This window comes from Gavialis gangeticus, unplaced genomic scaffold, assembly GCF_001723915.1.
Source record: "Gavialis gangeticus isolate Ggan-Ray unplaced genomic scaffold, GavGan_comp1, whole genome shotgun sequence".
NCBI lineage: Eukaryota > Metazoa > Chordata > Crocodylia > Gavialidae > Gavialis > Gavialis gangeticus.
Genome location: NW_017729031.1, coordinates 111,278,208 through 111,288,865, shown reverse-complemented (window position 1 = coordinate 111,288,865; position 10,658 = coordinate 111,278,208). Strand labels below are relative to the sequence as shown.

Below are 10,658 nucleotides of genomic sequence, written 5' to 3'. Positions count from 1 at the left end.
TGAAGACCCAGGCTCCAAGGTGACCAAAGTCTCAGTTTTGATTCTGGTCCAAAAGGTTCCAGAAAATAATGAAACCATCCCTAGCCAACTGGGCCCCAGTGCTGCCTCTATACCATAGGAGCCCTAGAACTCTGTTTTCAGTATCTGTGAACAATATAACTGGAGCCCCTTGATTCAGGATTCATTATGAAAATTATCCAGTGCTGCAATGTACATTCACCTCTTCCACTAGCCCCAGGGTGCATCAATGTTGGTGGAGGAAATAAATGTATAACTTAACTAATGGGAAGCTAGGAATGAGTCATGGGAAAGGCAGCTGGAAACAAAGTGTTTGTGGTACTGCATGGAAAATCTGGTTAAGGAACTTGTTGGGGTTGGAGAAGGGGATATCACCCAGATAAATGATGAAAAGTGGGTGAGGAGATGCACTGGCCATATTACCTGGGAGATGAGGGCTTTGGTATAGGGGTCAAGAAGGTGCAAAGCAGAATTGCGTGAAGGATGGTGCTGGCACAGCACAGGGTAATGGCATGGCCGAGGCCCTCCGCTGACCTGGAATTTGGGGCAGGTGGAGGAGGTGGGGCCCAGGTCTGATCCAGCAAATTGTTCATTGTTTGGTGGAGTAAGTTGGGGAGTCAGTATGATCACTGATCAGTAAAGGAGAAGCCAGTGAGGGACAGAGGTGGAGGGAGATCAGAGAGGCCTGGTGTTGCTGTGGTTCAGACTTGGTCCAGCAGGCACTTGAGAGTCAGCCTGAGGCACATGGAGCGAATTTAATACAAGTTTCCTTTCACTCATTTTTAAAGTGACCAACATGCATCCAGAGACCCTAAGCAGGGCAGAGATGGAGGGTAACTGCCCTCCCCCGCCCCCCCAGGACCTGGACTGGCTGGAGCCCTGTAAGCACTGATCTGTGACTCCCAGAAACATGCCATCCTTGAAAGGACCTTTGCTGGTGACAAGGAAGCCACCTCTACTCCGAGCATTTGTGTTTCAAAAGTGGTAAGGAGTCATCCCTTCCCCAATAATCAGACTCACCCTCTTCTAGCTGACTGAATTGGACAGAAATGCTCCTCTGCCACAGTTAATGCTTTGCTTTTCACAGTTTCGAGAATGATTTGTTGCAGCTGAATAGATCGTACAGTACAGTGGATGGGTGCTCAATGGTTCTTACCTCATGAGTCACACAGATGCCTTGGACTATTCCCTTGAGATCAATGGTCTGGATGGATCATCAGAAAACAAACCCAAGGATATTTCTTCCCCACCTTGATAATGCTAATGTAAGGGGTGCATCACAGGATGTGTGAATACAAAGGCACCAGAGCCGTGACAGCAGGGAGAGAGGGAGTTTGCACAATGCTGTGGCCTGAGGCTCTGGAAGTGCTGGAGGTTCTGGAGTGAGGCATGCATGCGGTAGAGTCCCTCTATGATTCAGTTTGGTGGGGGAATTTCCAAACTCTGTGTGTGTGTGTGCGCACACGCGTGCACATACGCCTTTGTGTTTTGGGTGGGGAGGAAGTGCAGGGAGGAGATTGTAAAAATGTTGGTCAAAAAGAGGAGCCCCAGAACAGACTGCAAACCCTGGAGCTGGCTGTTGGCTGTGTTGAACACCTAGCAGAACGTAGTGCTCTGCTTTCAGTTACACCATGGCCAGCCTGCTGTCTAGGAGTCTGTCCTCTTATTCCATGCAGCTGAGAAGGTGCTTTTTAAGGGCAGGGGAGGAGATGGGGGGCATTAAGTATGTTTGCACCCTCCTGTTTTTGGGCTGCTGTTGGGGCTGGAAAATCCTCCTGGTGTAACAGCTCAGGGGCTGCTTCCCTACCATATTTATTGGTCACTGCATTTTTATTGGCCCTGCCCTACCTTGGGTTTTCCCTATGTCCTGGCAGTTCCAGGGGCAGTGCAAGTCTGTCTGCAGCACTCCAAGGTAGGGGCCAAGAGCCACCCAGCTGGCATATCTCCACTGAAATGTACACAAGTGTAATCAAGGGCTTCAAAATGTTGTGATCCGCATGCTCATGGGGTCCACACAGGAAGCCAGAGCAGCATCTAGAGCGTTCTTTATGCACTGACTTGCTCTGCTCTACATTTCTTGTGCATTCAAGCCCTGGCAGTGGGACTTGTCCCTGAATGAGACCTCGGCTCCCAGGCACAGGCTGAACTCCAGCTGACTTCGTGGCCTGGGGGATGGATAGATGCTGGGCCACGCTTGGCATTATATGACAGTCCCTGGAAGCACAGAGGTGCCACAGCTGGTGACAAAGGCCTTCAGTTTTGCCTCTCTGCTCTCACTACAGGGGGAGTGCCAGATAAATAGCCCAAGTGCATTGTATTGTGGGTAGGTGGGTAGGTGCAGCTGGCATAACCATCATGTAGGGCACACCTCAGCACCAGTGCCAAAATGTGGGTGACAAAGGCACCTTTCTACCAACCTTCTTATCACAGAAGCAAAGGCCAAAGATCTGCAAACCTGTTATCTTCGCTCATCAGGTTCACATAGGAACAAGACGTAGTTGGTGGGGACACACTGAGAGAGAGTGGGGGTTCGTAGATGGCATGACAGTGACCCAAGGCTAAGTACTACCCCAGAGGGCAGGATCCTAATCTAGATGGGGTGGAGAGGGGAATGGGGGGTGTGACATCATTGTTAAAAAGGGAAAGAGTTCCTTCATGATTTGCTTTTCCAATAGAGAGCCCCCTGAGCCCTTTAAGACCTGGGCTGAGGATATAGTAAACATATAATCTCTTCTAAAATCCCAACCCCGTGATACACTCCACCCCCTCCCCCAGATTTCACTGACAAAGCACCCTTTGAAAGTATTATCACAATTTGCCAGAGCCAGGCAATTTAAGCCACCTTTCATCTTTTGGCATGCTGGCAACCCCTGGTTTATGTTACAACAGTCTTGGGCCTGCTTTAATTTATGCTCTGCTTCCCAGACACCCCATGGATCTAAGCAGCTGAGAAAAGCCCCAGAGCAGAGGGCTCCACCACGGGCCCTCCCTATCCGCAGTCCATCCCTCCCTTTATACCTTCTACCTTCAATGTGGCCCTTGTGCTGGACAAGGGTAGCAGGGTTGGCTTCTGCCAGCTCTGTGCTAACCAGGGAAGCTGCCCGTGTATATAGCTGCTTCTACAATGAAGTGGTGTAAGGGGGAACTTAGTGCAGCAGGGAATCAGGTCCCCCTCTGCCCTTTCCTCCACCATTGTGTTTCAAGCTCCAAGTCTGGGGAGCCCACTAACACCCAAGGCAGTGAGGGGGGAAACTTCTAAAGGCTGAGAGTTTGGGTCAGTCAAGGATCCCTCCATGGCCTGTCCTTGAGTGCATGGCATAGGGCAGGACGGCTCAGGTCTCTTCTGGGGGATTGTGGTGCTTCCCAGGTGCTCATACACATGCCATTTCACAAGACCCATCAGTGTGAGGATGGAGCGCTGACAGCCGAACAGAACCAGCTGCCTCTCTCCTGCCACCTGGATCCCCTGCTCTGAGGGCATAGGTTTGAACGAGCCACTGGTCTCCCCTAGTGAGGAGGGGCGGGGGCTCCTTCTGGAGCAAGCTGTGTACATGCAGTGCTGCTTCCAGGGAGCCAGTGGGGAGGAGAGCTGGACAGGAGTTTGCTATTGTCCTGTTAGGACATGCTGTTCCCAGTCAGGATCCCCTGTTTGCTCCATGAACCCTGCATGGCTTCCCTTAGCTGCTCATGTGATGAGTAGTGAGGGAAATAAATAGATGCAGCGTTAACACAAACAGCTCAAAGAGGGTTTGCATGTGAGTGGGCACAGCCAGCCGGACAGTGCCAGATGCAATCCAGGCTTTTCTTATGCTATTTGCTCAGCGTAGCCTGCTAAAATGCAGCCACTTCTGGGGTGGAACCAGATAGTTGTTTAGCACCATATAGCAACAGGAATCCTGCGTACAGCTGAGAAGGAGAAAGAATCTGTAGCAGGCAGAATGGGATTATATGAGCTATTACACAGCCAGCATTAACTGCTTTTTTAAAAGGGTTGCCAGGCATCTTGCATTAAACTTCTTGTTCAGAAGGGGAAGTGACACCTCCTGCAGCCCTGCCATAGGCTTGCTCCTAATGTGAATGTGGAGAACCTAAAGAACCAGCAACCCTTTTTGGGCCCTGTAGGAGGTCTCCCCTCTGAGTACTAAATGTGCCCAATCCTTCTGAGCTTCTAGGAGCCAGGGGGAAGGTGTTGAAGCAACATCACTCACCTGAGCACATCTCGCCCTTGAAGCGGACGCAGGAGAAATCGTCACACTCGCAGTACTTGCCCGTCACCTTGCCAAAGTCGCTGCTGTGGCAGACGCACTGGCCACAGATGCACTCCCCCCTTTGGCTGCAGAGGGGCTGCCCCTCCCGGGGGCTGCAGTTGTCCTGCTGTGAGGGGTTGTACTCCTCCTCAGAGCACTCACAGTGGGAGCCCAGCCGGCCCCGGTAGCAGCTGCACACACCACACTCAAAGGTGCCATTGCCCTGGTTGCAGATGGAGCTGTTGGGCTGAGCGCTTTTTTGGCAGCTGCAGTCACAGACAAAATCCACCTCTACGGTCAGGCTGTCCTTGAAGCCCACGGGCTTGATGGTGAAGGATTTCTGCCGCTGTTGTGGGCAGCCCCGTACTTTGGCTTCAATGCTGAAGCTCACCTGGGTAGGGAAGCCAGAGGGGGAGGGGTCAAGGTGTTGGACAGCACCCATTGGGTGGCCTGGCCCAAGGTCATTGCTGCCAGCCAGGTCTTTTCACACTTGCCAGGATTTAGGGAGACTGAGCACAGGGAGATGAAGCTACTCATGGTGGGGGCATGGAGAACTACTGGGTCTATCTGCATCTATCAGCCTTAGTACAGAATCCCCCATTGTATCTGTTCTAGCCAAGTCCTGTCTCTTCTTGGCCAAGGCAGGAACCCACCAGAGTGTGAACGTCTCCTCCAAGTGCTGGTTCCAGTTGTGATTCAGGGCAACTGGGCAGTACAGGTGGGGCTGGGATTTGGGAATGTGTATAGAGCAGGTGCCTGGGATCAGCAGAACATGTGTCTGGAATCCCCTATCCCAGGGCTGCCCCCAGTGTGACTTACTGTGTCACCTATCTTGAGTCCAACGCATGACTTGAGCCCAGGGATTACTTCATTGTTCAAGCAGGTGGCATTGAAGGAGAGGGACAGCTCCTCGGGCAGGTCCCGCACTTCCAGCTCTATCTTGGAACGGATTTTCTGGAAGAATAAAGGGAAGAAAGAGCAAGGTGGACATTGAATTCCAGGAAGGCTTTCAAAATGCCACCATACTGGCAACAGGAACCCTGCACTCCCTGCCACCCAGCACCATGCGCTGCATTTCCCAGGACTCCAAATGCAATGCTTTCAGATCAGGTGCAGCAAGATGTTTGTAAAACAAACTGAGCAACACTGCAGCTGCTCCCAACCTGTGCTGGATCAGATGCAGTGAGCAAGTGAGGCAAGCTGAGTGCCCCTATTGGAGGTGACCGGTGCCATGTGTTTGGGAAAAGGATCAGTTGTCCAGCAGCCTTTCCTGGGCTGCAGACACATTAGATAGGGGGTCAGCCACCTGTTTAAGGATAGGGTTGCTGGTATATGGGATGGCCTAGCTTTCTCTGTGCCTCTCTATATGCACATGAGGTGGCAGGTGCTCCCAGCTGGGTCCTGGGAGGCTGGAAGTGTATCTGGATTGCTCAGGGAGCACATTGCAAGAAGGTTAAAGCAGACAGAGCATGCACATGACTGGAGCTCAGTGATGTCTGGGCAATGATGGCTAGGGTTATTAGGAACAGCAGTCCCCAACCCCATCTGCTCTTCTGCATGGGATACATTTCTTCTGAGGAAAGTATAAACTCCCTAGGAAGCTACAAGTACCAGCCCCACAAAGTGCCTCAGGTGAACCTAACACAGTCTAGTAGCTGTTACTGCTCTGGCTGCTGAAGCTGCAGAGTGACTTGGTGCCAATGCACCATTACACACTCACCCCATAGGACTCCACAATGAGTTGCAAGACGTTGCTGGAGTCTCCAGACAGGGTCCCCACGGTTGTGCCTGGAATCAGCTCACTATAGTTCTGGTAAGAAAACACACAGTATCCTAGTCTGCTGGGGAAGGTGAGAGCACAAAGCTGAGGTCTGTGGGGCAGAGCCCTTAATTACTCGTCCCATGGAGAATGTGGATTCTGGCTGGGCATCAACCCTGCATTAGCCACCTCTCCCAAAGCTGTGTCCCAGCTAAACACCTTGAAGATCCATCTGAAGCAGTGGCTCTCAACCTCTTTAGGCTCAAGACATCCCTCCTTAGACTCGAGACACCCCTCAGAAAATGCCAAGTCTTAGCTTTCACTCCTTTTTTGACTACAGGAGAAAACAAAACAACTCTTTCGTTGCAAAGAACTCAGAAAGACCACAACAGGGGAGAATTATTTTAACACTGTGCATTCCTCTTTGAAATGTCTGGGTTTATCTTGTGAAGTATGTTTACATACCAGACAGTTCTAACATTGTGTGGCACCCCTAAAATGATGTCAAGGCACCCTAGGGAGCTGTGACGCTCATATAGAGAATCACCAGTCTAAAGCCTCCTTACAGGGTACTTGCAAATGGTAGCAATGTGGTTGCATTGGTGAACATATTGGAGCAAGGGGAGCTGAGCTCTGCTCCCAGCCTGCTGCTGCATGGCTCTTGTTCAGCTCCCAGCCACCAAATGGGGACAGCAACACTGAAATGCTATAGCTGGAGAGCAGAGTGCTCTCAGAGGCTCAGTGGGGGTTATGGGAGGTCCTTTGGGTTTAGCAGATTTTGGAGCTCCTCCTCCCTCTGCAGCTAGGACTGTTGGTGAGGGCTATTTAGGCAGGGCAAGTTTGCAGCTCTAGCCATTACTGAGCTTGAACCCTGGCTCTGGTGGCCTCTCCCACACCCAGAGCACTTGCGCGCCTGGGGAGAGGCAGAGCTGAAGTGAAGAAAGCTCCCATGGGCTTCAATGGCCTCTCCAAAAAGCTGTGCTTCCTCTGCAGCCCTTCCCACTGTGTGACACTGGCTGGAGGCTGTTACCTGGTAGAGGCCTGCCACAGTCTCTGTCACGGCAAAGATCAAATTGATGTTCTTCTGTGAGAGCTTCTCAGTCATCAGGCCCAGGGAGGGGTAGTCCTGCAGAGACAGAAACAGGGGCACTTGGAACTCAGGCTTCCATGGAAGCCTGCATGCCCGCTATCCAGCCCCCCAATCTCCTCCCATACCACCCTCCCCCCACCCCAGCACCCTCCAGGTTCTCTTTCCATGAATGCAGGCTGGCTAGTAGGAGGCTTGGGTGCCAGCAGGAGTTATGTGCACCTGCAGCAGTCTGTGCTCCTTCTTAACCGCCTGTCTTGGCAAACCTGGATTTCACAGCCCGGTCTCTCAGTCCAGCTCCCATTGACATGTCTGTGAAAGCCCTGCATTTGGCATTGTTAACCCAATGGGGCGAAGCTTTACTTGCACATGTACACGTGGACATATATATATACATCCCTGCACACACGCACATGCCTGTGCATCCATTCATGGGTGCACACACCTATACGAGCCACACCTGTACAGAATTGTGTGGTTTGGTTTACCTATTGCTAATGCTCCTCAGGTCTCACCAGCTGCTGTTTCTACATCTGTACGTTACCTTGGGGACCCCAAAAAGGTTTCCTGCATTCTACGGAAGGGCCATTCCTCCATCCCTCCCAGCACGTAGGTCATCATGTTTACCATTGTGGTGGATGCTGAGTAGAGGTTATCTTGGCTGATGTGGCACTGCCCATCATTAGGTTGCACAATGCCTGCCAGCCGCCCATCCAGTGCAATGTGGGTCTTGGCATCTGTTGTGAAGACCAGCAGGTGGGAAGCATCATTCCTCCAACCAATCTTCTCCTGTGGGAAGACACAGGAGAGGGTTTTCAGTGGCCTCAATGTAGTGCTGCTGGGGGACAGTTTATTACTATCACCTTTGCTCTGTTATTAGCTTAGCTTCTCCAAAGTTACCATAAAGAACCTGGCACTGGTTCCCCCAGAAGCCTGGGGTTCGTTGATGGCTGGTGTGCACCAATTCGACATTCACATCTCTCCATCTTTCACCTCTGCTCTAGTTGCACATGGTGCTGTGCTCATCATACTGAGAGATGCTGTCTGTGAAGACCTGGGCCAAATATGCTCCCCACCTCCCCCCCCAGCATCACCCCTCTATCCTGATGAAGGCTCTTACATCACAGACGATCGCTTGGATAATGGCATCGAAACCCCCTTCCGGCGCATCACGGTTTCGTGAGACGCTCTGCTTCTTCACCTCCTCGTTGAAGCGTTGCACTTGGTCTGTGAGTGCCAGGACATGCTTGTAGCCAAACATAGGAAGGCAGGCATCTGGCAACCTGTGGGGACAGAGTTAGATGGAGGAATGGTTTAGTTTTGTAGCAGCAGAGAACATCGTGTCAGGGCAGCCTGAGCCTCAGGGGGCATGGCAGCATATTTATTAGTAAAATAAATTTCAACCTTTTTCCATATCGTGACTCCTTGTCCACACTGGGACCACCATCCCATTTAGCCAGACCCTGTTCCTGGTTCAATATTAAAAATGGCTGGGCTGTGGTGGTGACGACTACCTCAGGGAGGCAGAATGATTCAGCAGTGGGGCCAGCTGCCAGGTGCGGAGAAAAGTCCTGGAGATCTAGGAACCACATACACTTCACCACCTTGTGCTCTTAGCAAGGGGTCTGGGTGCACCCTGGTTTTGCTAACCACAAATAGTGGCCCTACAATTTATTTATTTTATTTAAATTAACAATAAGAATCCCTACATGACTCATCTTCTGAAAAGAGGAAAGGAGAAAGAATCAACCACTCATGATAGACACTAATCACTTGCTTTTTGCACCTTGGGGTAGTGCTCAGGTACCATGTAGGTGGGTGTGGGGTGAAAAATCTGAATAAGGGAGAAGAGAAAAATAGGAGATGAGGTGTTTGGACAAGTTTGGCACCATTTCTGGGTGTGGAATGCTTGAGAAAAATGTTCTTGAGCTTCTTGGAAAATCTGGCACACACCAGCCAGGAGCTTAGTATTAGCTCTCTACTCAGTAGTACGAGGATCCTTGCAAAGAAAAGAAAAGCACAGACACAACTGTGCACTCATTCATGCTCTAAACAGCCACTAGCAGCAATAATTTAAAATATCATTGAAGATGTTGCAATGAGAAGACTTCAGCTTGTTTTTAAATCTGTCATAAAAGCAAAGCAGGCAGTCACTCGCCATTTGTTTTTTTTCCTGTAAAGAACTTGAGAAGTGCCAAATTATACATGACTTATGAAACATCAAGAGCAGTGGCTATTGAACAATACAGAAACCAATACAGTGACTAGCTGTACATGATGATGAGTTTGGAACCCTGCAGCTGACAGGCCTGGGACAGTTTCTTCCATGTCTTAGACAGTTAGAGACTGGTCTAGGCCCTGAAATACAAGGTTTTGCAGCTGTGATGAAATGTGGGCTGGTGTTAATTGCAATTATTCTGGATAGTATTATCAACGTACATGTCTAATCCCTTTCCGCATCTCACTACTTTTTTCATGGCTGTGAGTTCCCAGGTCTGATCATATCCCAATGTGCAGAAGCACTGCCGTTTCCTCGTTTTGATTTCCCACCCTTTCATTCTGTTGTGTTATGCCTCATTCATGTGTGAGTTCTACCTGGTAGGCACTCTCACTTAGAGGTCCAACTGCTTTGAATTTGCTCCTGTGCCCTCACTAAAGCTTAGCCCATAGCCTGGCCTCCTGTGGGAGATAGAATCAGCTGTGCCAAAGAGAAATAATTTAACACCATCAAGAAATGTTACTCCAAACTTTGTTTCAATAGGCTCCTTGATTGATAGTAGTACAAGGGCTTGGATGCGCTGTTGTTTATCAGTAGGTTTCACAGGATTTTACCCAGGAAGTCAGCACCATTATCCCCATTTTACAGCAGGGAAAGTGAAACATGGAAAACTGACTTCCTAAGGTGACCTAGGAGGGCAGGGACAGAGATGGGAAAGGAACCCAGATATTCTGAGCCCCAATATGGCATACCGTGCAATAGGGCATACACTCACACTTTGTTAAGCCCAGGAGGTAGGCAGTGTGGGTCAATAGATAGATTATTGGCTTGGGAGTCAGGACTCTTTGATTTGCTGTTCAGCTTTGTTCATGGTTCATCATTTAGCTTTGGGCATCTGCACTGTGGTTCCCTAACACCAGAGAACCCCACATGGGCTGCTACCATTAGGTATAGAGAGGAGAGTCACAGATCCTGTATGTGGGTCAGATCTGGCCTGCAGGGCTCCTAGAGGTGTCATGAATTTGGGGGCAGGCCTGCTGCTGAATTTCCAGTTATGAAGCCCCCTTTGGGACACACATTCGTGACGGGGGGCCAGCAATGGCTGCATTAATGTCTGGGCTGCCAGTGTTGCCCGCTCTACCACCATTGGATCTAGGACTGGCCCACAAGGCCCTTCATGGTCTGGATCTGGCCAGTGAGGAGCCACACAATCTGGATCTGGTATAGGGCCCTGGGTAAGTTTGACACTCCTGCTCGATGCAGTAATATAAAAAAGCCACTGCACTTCTGTGGACCACTGTTCTGTAAAATGAGAGAAACAGAGCTTAC

The 10,658-nt window shown here is 50.4% G+C and overlaps 1 protein-coding gene across 2 annotated transcripts in view; it reads right to left on the bottom strand.

Moving 5' to 3' along the window:
• ITGB3 (integrin subunit beta 3) overlaps positions 1 to 10,658 on the bottom strand; it is a 79,009-nt gene that overhangs the window by 21,999 nt on the left and 46,352 nt on the right. For both annotated transcript variants that reach the window (XM_019523584.1, XM_019523585.1), the window contains 6 exons: positions 8,232 to 8,394; positions 7,739 to 7,900; positions 7,055 to 7,150; positions 5,986 to 6,075; positions 5,085 to 5,219; positions 4,227 to 4,656 (listed from right to left, as the gene is read on the bottom strand). In XM_019523584.1, the coding sequence (XP_019379129.1) occupies positions 4,227 to 4,656; positions 5,085 to 5,219; positions 5,986 to 6,075; positions 7,055 to 7,150; positions 7,739 to 7,900; positions 8,232 to 8,394 (1,076 nt within the window). The remainder of the gene's footprint in view (positions 1 to 4,226; positions 4,657 to 5,084; positions 5,220 to 5,985; positions 6,076 to 7,054; positions 7,151 to 7,738; positions 7,901 to 8,231; positions 8,395 to 10,658) is intronic.